This window comes from Narcine bancroftii, unplaced genomic scaffold, assembly GCF_036971445.1.
Source record: "Narcine bancroftii isolate sNarBan1 unplaced genomic scaffold, sNarBan1.hap1 Scaffold_683, whole genome shotgun sequence".
NCBI classification, from domain to species: Eukaryota; Metazoa; Chordata; class Chondrichthyes; order Torpediniformes; family Narcinidae; genus Narcine; species Narcine bancroftii.
Window position 1 is genome coordinate 43,280 of NW_027212194.1, and position 15,180 is coordinate 58,459.

Below are 15,180 nucleotides of genomic sequence, written 5' to 3' on the forward strand. Positions count from 1 at the left end.
TTATTAAAATATTAAAACATAAGATATGAGAAAAAATAGCCTATTCAGCCCATCAAGTGTGCCCTGCCAGCTAATCAAGAGCTGATCCATTTTCCCACTCAGCCCCACTGCCTGGTCTTCTCCCCATAAACCTTTGATGCCCTGGCTAATCAAGAATCTATCAATCTCTGCCTTAAGCCCACCCAATGCCCTGGCCTCCAGTGGCAACAAATTCCACAGATTCCCTATGGCTGAGGAATTTTCTCCGCATCTCTGTTCTAAGCAGATGCCCTTCAATCCTGCAGTTAGTTAATGAAGTGGTTGAATCAGTCACTTGCAGGCAGAATATATTTAGTTTAATTTGGTATCCTGGCCAGCACAGACATCATGGGATAAAGGGTCTGTTCTTGTGCTGTTATGGTTTGTGTTTCCTGGCAGTAGAAACCTCAGTTTGAGTATTCATTGTCACAGCAAGCTAATTGATTGCAGCCTGGGTTAATTATGGAGCAAAGCTGCTTCTACACTGTTAAATCAAACTCCCCCAGGACATCAAAGCACCTGCTATGCCTCCAACGAACCATCCTTTATTGTATTTCCATACCTGCAATGAGTTTTATTATCAGGCACATCTATTCCTTGTGTTAGGCTGGTTCAGTAGGTGCACGTGTATGGAATCCACGATGAGCTGATAGTTTGGTTATGAAATTGGGTGGCCTGTCGAAGACCGAGGGTTCGTGTGGAGTAGCTGTTGTCGACTTGAGGCAAGGAACCCACACAGGCCACAGGTTACTCGTGACTGGTCAAAGTTCTCACACCAGGCTGCAGACTGCTGGAGACTGGCTGAAGGGTAGCGAAATCGGAATGCGAGGGGCGGAGGGGTGGTGAGGACTTCCTGATCGAGTCAGAGAGTTGGGTGGCTGATATTTTAGACTGAAGGTTGTGTGGCTGCGGAGGTGAATCCACGGACACTCAATTACCCTGGGGGGTACTCTTTCTCTGACTGTATGGGTGCCGGGCAATCTCTACTATGATGTCCATAGTAGCAGTGAAGGCAAACGCGCATCAGTTGAGTTTTTCTATCCAGTCAACATGGATGACCCTGGATTTCCAATTGTCTGTCCAGATGAGTGTAAATAACATTGGACAATAATTATTTTGAAAAGGTTTGCTTCCTGAAGTAAACTTGGGGATTATGATAGACAACTTCAAGCTGAACATAAAAAAAAATTTCACATTTCATGCGATAATTTCACAGAAACATTAAATGAACTTTTATTGAATTTAGCATGTTTAGATGGTGACACATTGCATTAGTTCAACTGACCTAAAATGTTTTGCTGGTGATTTTGGTTTGTACTCAGCATCTGATGCCTCTCATGTCAGTGTCCAACAATAGTCGGCCGGCACTGATGGATCCCAGTTGCCCTGATACCGCTTTACCATGGTCACGATGTTCGTCACTGACTGCACAAGGGAAGCAGGGAAGTCCAATGCTCGTGCAGAAAATTAACTTTCAGTGACATGTTGCACCTCATGGCTTTGTGTGCCTGGAGTAGGCTTAAAATATGATAGGAAATCACAAAAATAGGTTGTATCTTTTAAAAAAAAAAGTACATGATGGGAAAATTATTGTTATGATCAGTAGCCCAAATCCATAAAATACACCCAAAAGTGTTCAGGAAGAAAAATCTCCATTATCAAGTGTCATTTAACAAGTTGATGACTTCAGTAGCATTTGGGTCTCTGGGACAACCCTGTTCTTGATCTTATTGGACATCATCTTTTCCTCTCAGCTTAAAACAGGATTGTTTTTTTTTGCCTTTTCAGTTTTGGTTCAGGTTCATGATTCTCTAAAGTTACTTAATGTTCCTCTCCTCAAGGTGCTCCCACATTTTCAGTTTTTGTTCTTGCTTTTCAGCATCTGAGAATTTTAATTACTTTCTGATGTGAAATAGTTCCAGGTTAGACACAGCATTGATTAGATACAGGGTAAAGCTTTCGCTACGCGAAATGAAATATTTCCAGGCGCGGACCATACAGGTTAGATGAAAGGTGTAGCTGCTGTCGCAGACCAATGAAAATCATTCCGCCTTTGCATCCTTGCAGTATTGATTTTTGTAGCACATCACCCAGATTGATTTTTGTCAATCTGGGTGATGTGCTACTCCTGTACAGGGAGGGTTTCTCTTCATCTCCTGCTATTATAACTTAGGGTTTTAGTCTAAAGAAGGTTTCAGAGAGGGAAAAGTTTATAGAACTCTACAGCACAGTACAGGCTCTTTGGCCTTCGATGTTGTGCCGACTTGTATATTCCTACCAAAATTTTTTTAAACTAAACCCTTCCTACCTCATAGCCCTCGATTTTACTTTAGTTCATGTGCGATTCTAGTAACCTCTTAAACATCCACAATGTTTCAGCCTTCCCCATCACCCCGGCAAGGCATTCCAGGCACCCACAACTCTTTTTTTTAAAAAAACTTCCCCCTAAACTTTCCTCCCTTCACTTTGTACAAATGTCCTCTCGTGTTTGCTATTCCCACCATGGCTGACCTCTCAGAATCTTGTTGACCTCTATTGTCACCTCACGTTGTTCTTTGCACCAAGGAGCTCTGCTCACGTTGCCTCGTGAGACATCTTACGATCCAGGCACATTCTGGTAAATCTTCTCTGCACCCTCTCCGTAGCTTCCACATCCTTCCTATAATGAGGTGACCAGAACTAAACACAATACTCTAAGTGTCATTCCACCAGAGATTTGTAGATTGCACCATGACCTCTTGAGTCCTGAGCTCAATCCCCCTACTAATGAAACCCAGCAACCCATAGGCCTTCTTGACTAACCTGACAGCTTGTGTGGCAAACTTGAGAGATGTATGGATTTGGACCCCAAGGTTCCTCTGTTCCTCCACACTCTGAAGTATCTATCCATTGACCCTGTATTCAGCCTTCAGGTTTGCAGCAGGTGTCTCAGAGCCAGTGAGAGAGTCAATTATTAACGAACTGAAAGGGAATTTTATTCTTAAATCACATCAAAACCAAAATATTATGGTTCCTTTGTGCAGGCTCGGTTAGAATATACTCGGGACCAGTTCCAAATTCGCGAAAACGATTTCCTGACTTTCGATGCAATGCGGCATGCAGCTCAATGTGTAGGACGAGCCATTCGAGGGAAGACTGATTATGGATTAATGATTTTTGCAGACAAGGTAATTTGAAATTCCTGTGTAAATGTAGAATTTGTCTGAGGGTTGACTGGAATCATACCCACATTGCGTGCTGCTCACTGAGATGATGTGCTCACTCATCTCCAAGAGATCACCTGTCTTTGGCGAAGTTGCAGCTTGGTTATCACAGTGGGACTTGTTGACAAGACCAGCAGTTACTGCCCATCCATAGTGAGACATTATGAACGGTGCTATACTTTTTTTAAAATGGGTTTTCTCCAGGGGATCCAGTTTCCTGCCTCCGTTCAAAATGTAGCAGGGGTGTAAATTGGGCGGCACGGACCCATGGGCCGAAATGGACTGTTACCGTGCTGTATCTCTAAATTTTTTTTTAAATTTAAAGAAGATTGGTTGATGGAAGGAACAGCGATCCGAATCAATCTGGGTGATGTGCTACTCCTGTACAAGGAGGGTTTCTCTTCATCTCCTGCTATTATACCAGGAAATGGCTCATTAATCAATCAGTTCCCTCAGGATGCAGATCATAATGATTCTTCACTAATGAAGGTTTAAACCCAGTATGGTATGGCCGCCATGGTTTCTGTAGTAGTCAGCGCAATGCTGTTACAGAGCCAGTGACCCGGGTTCAAATCCAGCACTGTCTGTAAGGAGTTTGTACGTTCTGCCCATAACCTGTGTGAGTTTCCTTCAGGTGCTCTGGTTTCCTCCCACCCTTCAAATCATTATTGGGGGTTGTAGGTTAATTGGGTGTAATTGGACATCACAGGCTCATGGGACAGAAAGGCACGTCAACGGGGTGTATGTCTAAATGTAAAATATAACTGAGAGTGCCAAGGAGATGGGAACCTAAGCAGGAGGGTAACGAATGGAGAGGATGGAATCTGCTGGAGCAAGCAAGCCTGAAAGTTAGGATATGAAGGGACAGCTGAATGGTCACTGGAGGGGGCTGGAGTGTGTTTAATTTGCAAGGGGCATTGTGGGTGAAGCAGATGAACTTGGAGCCTGGACCAGAACTTGGAATTGTGATGTTGTGGCATCATGACTGCAACAGGGACAGGATTGGCAACTCGGTGGTTTGGTCTGTTTTAAATGGGATGGAGGTCGAAGAGGCTTTGCTAATCAGGGAGAGTATCACAGCTGCACCCTAATGATGGGCTCAACTACAGGGGCAGATCAGACATCAGAGAGGTGAGAGCTATACTGTAGGCTTGGGGTCCCCAAACCTTTTGGACTATCAACCCCTTCATGGAATCTTTGATACCTAATCGACTCACAGGCATGGAATCTTTGGGGTGCTGGTGGCACTGGACGGGGGTGGAGGGGTAGTGTGGCAGTGCTGAATGGGGGGCGCCGCCAGGCCGGGGCAGATGGGTTGCTGGTGGCGCTGGACTGGAGGGCCGTGGCGTTGGACACATAACTCCTTCTCCACTCCATCAGTCCTTCGCTCTCCACTTATCGAAGCCAAATACAACATGGCGGCCACCAAGGCCAGCTCTCGCAAGGGGTTGGCCACCCCTGCCGAAAGCACTATTTTCAAAAGTTCATACCAACAAGTGTATATACTCCATGACTTATGTACTTCCCACCCTGACCACCCACAGATTGGAGAAACAACACCTTATTTTCCATCCAGCCACATGGCATGAACATTGACTTTACTGCTTTCCATTAAACCTACTCACCTTTTCTTTCCCCTCTCCCCTTTTCCTGTCTTTCCACTTCTTTCACCCTCACAGCCCAGCCATCCCCCCCCACCTCACTGTTGCTGTCCCCTCCCTCCTTTCTCCACCTATTATCTCCTGCCTTGCCCCCCCTCCCCCAAGCCGTTTATCAACCCCTTGGCCCTTTCGGCATTTATCAACCCCTTGGACTGTCCCATACCACAGGGATCGACATCAACCACTTTCCAGACTCCCACTGTAGGCTTTCCAATATGTACTGGGAGACAGAAGAACAGATATGTAGAAAGATTGAGACGAGCTAAAGCAATGGGGTTGTCACAGTGAGAGGCTTTAATTTCCCCAATATTGACTAGGAAGTCCTTGGCACTAAAGTTTAGATGGAGCAGAATTTGTTTTTTGCATCCAGAAGAGTTTCCAGAAGCATCCTCTAGATTGTCCAACCAGGAAGGGGCCATTCTACACCAACTGATCAGAATTTTGGTGTGGGAATAGTTTGGGGAAAATGATTATTCTTCCTTCTGTTTCAAGATATTTAATGGCAAGATCAGCTTGGGCCATGCAGAAGGGTACTTAATTGGGAAGGGCTGGGTTAGACAGGAGCTCGGGGGAGGTGATTGGTTGCAGCCATGAACTGTGAGAGTTGTTTCAGGACCATCTAATTCCAATCCAGTGCAAAGTAAGGATAAGCATTGCAAAGTAAGAGAACCCTGGATGATGGGAGAAGTGATGAACTTAACACTTTGGACTCCGTGCACCTGTTTTCAGGAACTAACAACAAGCGTATATACTCCATGTCTTATGTACTTCCCACCCTGACCACCCACAGATTGGCGAAACAACACCTTATTTTCCATCCAACCACATGGCATGAACATTGACTTTACTGCTTTCCATTAAAAACCTATTCACCTTTTCTTTCCCCTCACCCCTTTTCCTGTCTTTCCAGTTCTTTCACCCTCACAGCCCAGCCATCCCCCCCACCTCATTGTTGCTGACCCCTCCCTCCTTTCTCCACCTATTATCTCCTGCCTTGCCCCCCCCCACCCTTTTGTTCAGATGCTTGCCAACATTTTCTCATACTTTAATGAAGGGCTCAAGCCCGAAACATCAGTTCTGTATCTTTACCTTTACTACATAAACGACCCTGTTGGACCAGCTTAGCTTCTCCAGCGTTTTGTGTTTTTATTTCAACCACAGTGTCCACAGAATTTTGTGATTTACTACTCCGTCCTGGTTTTTAGGAACCACCAACAAGCACATCTACTCCATGTCCCCATTTTCCAGGACTGGTCTTATGAACAATCATTATGAAAGGTTAAAATTGGCCGGAGTCCAAAGTGTTAATAGCTCAGCATGAACTAGATAGACCAAAAGGCCTGCTGCGCCGTAGAGTCTATGGTTTTTAGAGCACAGGAGAGAGAGTATGAGGCCCTTTGGACATGCTCCATTGTTCAGTGGACAGTGCAGATCTGAGCTTAGTCTCGGCCCACTTTGCTTCCAGTTTCTCCTAATTCTGCAGGGGAGAGAGGGAGAGCGATTTGGTGCTGGGCAGAAATGTGGGGACCAGATGAATTTTGTGTCTATGGATGTTTAACTCCGAGCGGTCTGTTGGGGTGGCTGGCATGGTAGAGAGACTCGCCGGTTGCAATGTTATCTTTCAGTAATTGTTCTCTGGGCAGCGTTACGCACGGGCTGACAAAAGGGGAAAACTGCCTCGCTGGATCCAGGAGCACATCACGGACAGCAACCTCAACCTGACGGTGGACGAAGCAGTGCAGATAGCCAAGCATTTTCTGCGTCGAATGGCACAGCCTTTCCGACAGGTCAGCTTCTCGCCTCCTTCTGGCCGTTGTGCCACTCTTGATCTTGGCTCAGCATGTCAATTGCTTTCTCGGACTCTGCCTTTCTCTCATGCACATTCTTGGCCTCTCACTCCCTCACTCTGGCCCTGTCACTGGCACTCTTTGCTGGGTACTTAAACATTTGCTCCAGGAGGAGGCTACTCGCTCCCTCCAGCCTGCTCTGCCCCAAGTCTCATCTCGTCTCTGCCAATTCCCTACGGCTCTCAATCAAGTTCAAGAGTATCACCATCTGATTGTACCCATACAACCGGACGAAACGGTGTCTCTCTGGACCATGGTGCACACACAAAAGCGCAGAATGATCACATAAATATTTTGATTATTTATTACTTATTACTTATTTTAAGTGTACAGTAAAACCCCTGGTATCCAGCATCTATGGGAATTGGGATATGCCGGATAAGTGTATTTTCCGGTTGCTTGAGACTCACAATGCCTAACTAATACACCTGCATTAAGAATAAACAGTTAAAAAGACAAAATATGATTGTATTTGCACTGAACAAACATCACTTGCATAAATATATAAACCTTAAAGAATTTTACTTTATTTTTAGTCATTCCTTTCAATATTGGTTTCATAAAATAAAATATTAACAAATCTTATATAGTAATAAAAATGGTGTTGAAATGCATGTTTCATCGAAAAGAAGTTTTTAAAAAAAAACCATTACACTAATTATTGATCCCCTCCCTTCGGAGCAGGATCGAGCAACACACAATCCACTATTAATAATAAAATAAATGTAAATAATGGGATCAAAAACCAGAAACTAATTAATCTTACAAATTTTAAAAGTAATTAAGAAAAGAGCCCCATAAAGAAACAAAGTTAAGATTCATATCAGCAGTGGAACATCTCATTTTTTCCAAATTCAAACATGCCATCATACAGGACAACCATTGAGTGTGAGTGGGAGGGACAGCTTCTTTCCAGCTCATTAATGTGGCCCTTTTAGCCATAAGGGAGGTGAGGACAACTATACTTTTAGTCACATTCTTTGAAAACATTTAACTGTCGCTGCATCTGCAGGTTCCTCCCCCTCCACACAGCCGCCCGAAAGACGAACAATAATACTGTAGATCATTAACCACCCCACCCCCCCAAGCCTCTGACCGGGAGATCTCTTACTGAGCAGGGCTAAGGAGACACATTAAGAGAGTCACCCCAACGGTGAGCGGCATCAACCACCTCTTCATCCTGGGCAACATCGTTGCTGTTTCACGCAACTTTATTCAAACAGCTGCTACAAAAGCCCGACCAAAGCCCTCCGCCGGCTGAATATTTGCTCCCATCTTCACCAAAGATTTGAGTGTTACTTCAAAGAACATTTACTTTTACAATTTTAAACTTTTATTCATTCTTATTTATTAATTTTTTTTTAAATTGCTTGAATTCCGGATAAACAGAGGTTTTACTGTAAATAAATATTTGGGATGATTTTTACAGTTCATCAGTCTCACACCCTGTGGGTAGAAGCTATTCCCTAGCCTGGGAAGTCCTGATTTTGGAGCTCCTTTACTTCCTCTTTGATGGTAGTGGGTTGAAGTTGCTGTGCACTGGATGGAAAGGGTCATCTATAATTTCTTGATCCCTATTTAGGCAGTGTTCTCAGTAAATGTCAATGGAGGAAAGAGAGAGAGGAGTGAAAGTCTGCAGGCGCATTGATTGAAGTAAAAACACTCAGCAGGTCAAACACCGTACTTTATATAGTAAAGATACATAACCAGCATTTCAACTTTGAGCCCTTCATCAAGACCCCGGTGATCTCTGCAGTTTTAATGATCCTCCTCCTAGAATTGTGGTCTGATGCTTTGCAGCTACTGTGAACTTTGAAAAAGAATAGCTACCTCTGTCTTAAGTACTAATAGGACTCTACAACCCTGGTGAATTCCAGGCATTCACTCTGCAAAAGGCAATTTCTCCATTTACCTTTGCAGCCGTGACTCCTCATTTGAGAATCCCCTATCTGTGGAAACGTCGACATTTATCCTGCCATATCACCACAAGATCTTGTCTCTTTTTTATTTTTTTTATTGATTTTAATCAAGAACATACAAAAAACAATTCAATAACATAATATGGATAGTTACACAAATTTAATAAAACATACATAAATTGCAAATCATATCCATAATTCATAATCCAAATGATATTTTTTTAAAAATAACAAAAAAGTAGAGGGAAAAAAAAGAAAAGAATATAAAAAGAACAAAAACTCAAACCCCCCCCCCCCCCCGCCTCACGTTGCCATAGCCTATAAATAATTAATGTTAAAAGAAAAACAAAGGTCGGGGGGAGGGGTTTTAACTATTAAGTGGTATCGATGATTACACAAGTGCGTTCAGGAATTTTTTAAACTTCGCTGATGCTCTTGCACCGTCACTGCCTTTCATCCAATCACTGCATCCTTCCCCACTCCTCCATTTCCCACATTTGCACTGGCACTTTCACCTCATTTGCCTTGGCTTGCTCAGGCCAAAGCCTCCAGCCACTGGTGCCTCTCGCTTGGACTTAGGTCTCCCAGTTTTTTATTTCTCACCTTTTGTCTGTTTCTTTTCTGTTCTCTTTTTCCGGTTCCTTCCCTCCTCTCCTATTGCCCCACTTGGAAGCACACGGAGAGCCCTGGTTTACAGTGCCCATGGCCACAGGGTTTATCAACACGCAGGATTAATTTGGGGAAGACCTAACTCAATGACGATCGCTGCCACATTTTTTTTTCCTTCTCCTGTTTCCACCCTAGGAGGATCAGTTGGGATTGTCTCTGCTCTCGCTTGATCAGCTGGAATCCGAGGAGATAGTCAACCGGATCCAAAAAATAGCTCACCAAGTGTGAAGGCAGAACAGACAGACTGTTGGCCCAGACAGCTGGTGAATGAAGATTGGCAGAGTTGTCGGGAATCTCTTCATCGTACTTGACCCTAATGGAACGGTGCCCTGAGACAGCCATTGATTGGTGTTCATCTGATGGCGATGGAATGGACAATGGTAGTGCTCTGTCTGTGTGCTATTGAAAGTAATACAGTAAAACCCCTGGTATCTGGCACCTATGGGTATTAGTAGATGCCATATAACTGAATTTTCTGGTTGCTTGAGATTGCATTTCATGTAATTGGCGAACCGACTTCTGGGGGCGCCAATTATAAACTTTTTAATTTTTTTTAACCATTTGTTTTTCACAATTTATTTTGCCGGTGGCTTGAATTCTGGATAACGAAGATTTAACAATATTATTGACACCCCAAACCTGAAGACTGGTGATGAGACTGGCTGATACACCAACAGTAATGATGGTCAGAGCCTTGCCTTACTTCTGTTACCTCTGTACCTGGGAGCAGGGCTGGAGTTTCTGTGATATATGTTTCCCAAGGTGAGAGATGTACAATATCAGGGAAGTGAAGAAATGACACACTTCCAACCATGGCAGACAGGATGTTGAAATAAAAATGCCAAGGTTGAGAAGCTCATCACGACTGTCTGTTCTCCTCCCTTCTTCCCTTCAACCATTCCTTCTCTCTTCCTTATTGTTTCTGAGTGAGGGTAAGATAGAAGTCATCCACTTGAATGGACAGTTGTGGAGCAAGCGCAACAGGAGGGGACTAAATGAGTTTTTTTTTAAGGAATCAGTTAATAAATACTGTGATAAGCTTTTGAAAAATGTTCACAATTACTTTAGCTTCACCCATGGTGAGATTCAATGTGGTCACTGGAGCAATGGTCCCAAGCCATGGCAGCTATTCCATTAGCCATTCTGCTCTTGTACCCTTCAAACTACAGTCATCTCCCAGGTTCAGTACATCCAACTTACGGATAACGCACGGCTTCAGTGGTTCGTCGGCTCGAGGAAGGAGAACGCTGTCCGTCATTTTAAGTCGGATCATGGTTATTTACCCTTGAAACCATGCGTCCAAAGCATAAATCCAATGCAAGAAAAGCTCTGTACAAGCCTCCCTTGATGCCTACTTCAAGAAATTTGACTAACTGATGTTATATAACTGTATGTACCTTTTCGGACTTGCCTACAATTTCCTCTTAAAGACCGACTTGGGAACAGAGCTCTTTTGTAACGCGGGGACTGCCTGTACTTTCCTCATCCTCTGATCTCTCCCCCTCTCCTATTTCTCCAAACCCATGGTGAGATTCAGTCATCTCTGGAACATTGGTCCAGAGCTAAGGCAGCTAGTCTATAGGCCATTACATCTCTTGGAGCCTTAAAACTACTTTCCTAGCCCTTCTCTGTCCCTCCCCTTCACCTCCTCTCCTCACTTGAAGGTTATTTGATAAACTGGTCATTGTTCTGCTTTATACTCCATTCTTTATGGACAGGGCTGTGAGCTTGGGTGTAGCACGGATCCTGAGAATTTAATCCCAACCATGTTTGGGCAGCGAGGCGGCGTGTACAGTGAGGATGTTTCACAAGGTGGTGAGGTTACACTATATTGCCAGTGATTTTCAAACTTTTTCTTTCCACTCACAGAACGCCTTAAGTAATCCCTGTGCCATAGGGGCTCTGTGATTGGTAAGGGATTGCTTCAGGTGGTCTGTGAGGGAAAACAAATGTTTGAAAACCACTGTTCTAATCGTACCTAATTGACTCGTTATGTGCACGGTTTCAGAACTCCAAAGGAAATGAGCCAATAACAATTATTCTCAAGCAAAACATTTCAGTGACAATTGGGTCTGGAGCAGTGATTCTCAACTTTTTTTTTCCCCACTCACTTTAAGTAATCCCATACTAATCACAGAGCACCTACGGCATAGGGATTTCTTAAGGTGGCATGTGAGTGGAAAGAAAAAGTTTGAAAACCACTGCTCTCTAGTAACCATCACACCTGGTGGAGAAACCCTTGGTCATGGACAGTGCCAAAACACTTACAAAATTCACAGCCTTGGGATACCCCAAAGCACAGTGCAGCCATGCCTCGGTAGTCCCCCTCTGATGGTGCATCACTCCTTCTGTACTGCCCCCCGTAACCATGGCCTGTTCCCCCCTGAACCATGGGGCTCTTTCAGTAAGGCATTTCTGACTGAATGATGCTTCCTTGTCACTCTCCTTCAGGTCAGCCGTCTGTGTTCCCTATTGAATATATATATTTTTTCGGCCATCGCATGTTCAAGACTGGATGAGGAGAAGCCCTCAAATTGAATGTTGGGTAAGCAGAACGCAGTTCCTCCAGTCCCTGTTACAAAGTCTTTCCCCCACTTCTGGGTCTGTTCTCTTCCTGAACTAGATTCTTCTCAGTCTTGCTGTTATAGTCAATACTTCAGAATCAGATTCCTCTGAGCTACCGGTAAGACCAGCTGTTTCTACCAGCCATTTAATTGCCTCGTCGCTGCTCAAACTTTTGTAAACTCCAGCCTTCAGCCCAATCAATTCTCACCCTTCCCTTGTCCTTGTTTCTATATCCAATTATCACCTTCTTTTCCTGTACTCCTTCCCCCCCCCCCCACCCCCCAGCCATTTATTTCTGCCTGTGCCTGCTTTTTCTTGTACCTTGAAGAAGGGCTCAGGCCTGAAAGCATCGGTACTGTATCTTTACCTCCTATGGATGCTGTGAGACTGATTGAGTTCCTCCAGCATTTCTGTGTTTTTCCAATACTGAACCTTGTTTCACCATCCATAAATTTGAGGGCATTACAGATTGATGCGGAGACGTATTCTAATTGGTCTCAAGTTCCATTCCTCTGCATTGTCTCACACTGTTTCAGTCTAACAACATCACAATTTAAAGATCCTCCTAGTTTAAAGATTATTTCCTGCAGGGTCTCACCTTTCAGTATCTCCAGAGCGTTCTCCTTGTCTCTGCATTCCCCTCCTTTCTGGTCTTTAAATCATACACTGGTGTCACACATGCCAATTCACAAGCTCTAATAGCCTGAATATGCCTGAGATTGATCTCGGAAGCTAAGCAGGCTCGGGCCTGGTCAGTACTTGGGAGGGGAGACCGCCAGGTGCTGCAGGTCTCTGTGAGGGGCGCTGGACAAAGAGATGACTCTCTGTCCACAATAGAAGAGGACAAATCTCAGGCTGACTGAAGTCGTGTTAACTCAGTCCTCCTCAGAGTATACCTACGTGGAAAATGTGAGTCTGAGATGTGAGACCTTTATCCAGACGATGAGATAACAGAATGAAGAACAGAAATTCCCTTTCGCAAACTGGCTCCCTGGCGATCTGCCGAAGGCTCCCAAACTCCTCAGGTGAGGCTGAGGCTTTCGAGGCGCCGCCGAAAAAAGTCATTGTCAACGCTGAGCTAATCAGCGATGAATCGGAATCACTTTTACCGAGCAAATAAGGCAAGAGATGGCAGTTCTGCGGTGGAGGAAATCCACCCTGGCAAACTGCCAGCTAATTGCTTGAACTGCATAGAGACAGCAGAGCTTTGCAGACTCCTTCTGAACAAGAAGTCTGCCCTCGTACTCCTACACCACACACACACAAAAACTTTGATTCAAATCCCTTCAGCCATTTAAGTTTCCTCTCTCGGTCTTGTTGGCGGTGCGGACCGTGACTTCTGCACCACCGCTCCCACAGTGTGGCATTGCAAAAACCCTGCTCCTGAAGACGGACTCGGGCCCGAATCGTCGATCGCCTTTTCCTTTCTACAGATGCTGCGTAACTTGCTGGGTTTTCTCCAGCACATTTTTTGTACTGCATTTTTGTGGACCTCTCAACTTTGATAATGTTGACTCTCTGATCTGACCGGTATTGACTCAGAAAAGATGAGAGCTTCAGGCATGAGAAAGAGGGCAGAAGAGCAGACTGCTGCTACTAGAATCTGGAGCCGCACGCAATCTACTGGAGGAGCTTGGCAGGTTGAGCAACGTCGGTGGGTGAAAAGAATGGTCAATGCTTCAGGCCGGAACCCTTTATAATTTTTTTAAGTTTAGACAAACAGCATGGAGACAAGCACTTTTGGCCCACAAGCCCGTGGCGCCCGATTACACCTAATTGACTTACAACCCCGGGTACATTTTGAACGGTGGTAGGAAACTCACGCAGACATATGGAGAACGCTCAAACTCTTTACAGACAGCGCCGGATTCGAACACTGGTTGTTGGCGCGGTTGTGCTAACCGTGCCCCTAATCAGAACCTCATCAGGCAGAAACCTGGCAGATACTGGAGATATGTAGTAGCTGATGGTCAGGGAGCACAGGTCAGGGCACTAGGTTGGAAAATAAAGTCTAAGATAAGACGTCGCCCTTCAGAAGCTGGAAGGGGCTTGGAATCTATGAAGCCCTAGTGTGCACTTGGTCCGGCGGGTCTCCAACCAGCACATTTCCATAGATATCTTCCTCGCCCTTGTAGGAAGTGTCATCACCTTGGGCTGTGTGCTTGTGAACAGCAGTGTAGCTGCCAGGGCTTGCGCTGACCTCATAAACTCCTAATGTGAACAGGCAATTTATTATTCCCCTGGCTGTTGAAAAAAAATGTGAGAGCTGTTGTTCAGAAGGAAGTTTTCTTGTCATTTAATTAAATCCATAAAATTCCTCGAAATTTCACTGCACCATCAAGTTTTAGCTTCCTGGTGGTAAAGGTCTTGGTGTAAGCGGCGTAGAGATAGATTTAACACTGAAAAGAGAGATCAGAGAATCAACTAGGGTCGGCTATTCCAACTTGGATTAATCCAGGGTTGGAATCACTAGCGTGAAGTGAAAGATCATTGAACAAAAAGTGTTAGCATTGTGGGTTTTTTTTTTTTACCCTCTCCACAGATGCTCCCAGACGAGCATTTCTATCATGTTCTCACTTTTTGTTGCAATCATTTTAAATATCTTGAGGGCACTCACTCACAGTTGAGGAGTTTTGAATGTCTTGTAGGCACTGTCGTGTGAAGATTCCTTTCCTCCTGTGGCGGAACACAAAAGAGTTGGAGAATGTCGGCAAATCACACAGCATCCGTGCAAAGCACGAGGCAGTCAGCGTTTCAAGCCTGAGCCCTGATTGGTTCCTCTGGAGCAACAGTAAATGTGGGAGTGTCCCCCAGTGTGGGTCAGTGTGTGGGACCCGTTCCCCCAGTGTGGGTCAGTGTGTGGGACCCGTTCCCCCAGTGTGGGTCAGTGTGTGGGACCCGTTCCCCCAGTGTGGGTCAGTGTGTGGGACCCGTTTCCCCCAGTGTGGGACCCGTTTCCCCCAGTGTGGGACCCGTTTCCCCCAGTGTGGGACCCGTTTCCCCCAGTGTGGGACCCGTTTCCCCCAGTGTGGGACCCGTTCCCCCAGTGTGGGACCCGTTCCCCCAGTGTGGGACCCGTTCCCCCAGTGTGGGACCCGTTCCCCCAGTGTGGGACCCGTTCCCCCAGTGTGGGTCAGCGTGTGTGCGACCCGTTCCCCCAGTGTGGGTCAGCGTGTGTGCGACCCGTTCCCCCAGTGTGGGTCAGCGTGTGTGAGACCCGTTCCCCCAGTGTGGGTCAGCGTGTGTGCGACCCGTTACCCCAGTGTGGGTCAGCGTGTGTGCGACCCGTTCCCCCAGT

General features: G+C 45.4%; 1 protein-coding gene across 4 annotated transcripts in view; it reads left to right on the forward strand.

Moving 5' to 3' along the window:
* Positions 1-10,176, forward strand: part of ercc2 (excision repair cross-complementation group 2) — a 51,117-nt gene extending 40,941 nt beyond the window's left edge. For 3 of the 4 annotated variants that reach the window (XM_069913174.1, XM_069913172.1, XM_069913173.1), the window contains 3 exons: positions 3,042-3,185; positions 6,526-6,669; positions 9,453-10,176. In XM_069913174.1, the coding sequence (XP_069769275.1) occupies positions 3,042-3,185; positions 6,526-6,669; positions 9,453-9,545 (381 nt within the window). In that variant the 3' untranslated portion in view covers positions 9,546-10,176. Of the gene's footprint in view, positions 1-3,041; positions 3,186-6,507; positions 6,670-9,452 lie in introns of those variants that run through there. The other variant, XM_069913175.1, reaches the window with a different exon arrangement.
* Positions 10,177-15,180: the final 5,004 nt, after the last annotated feature.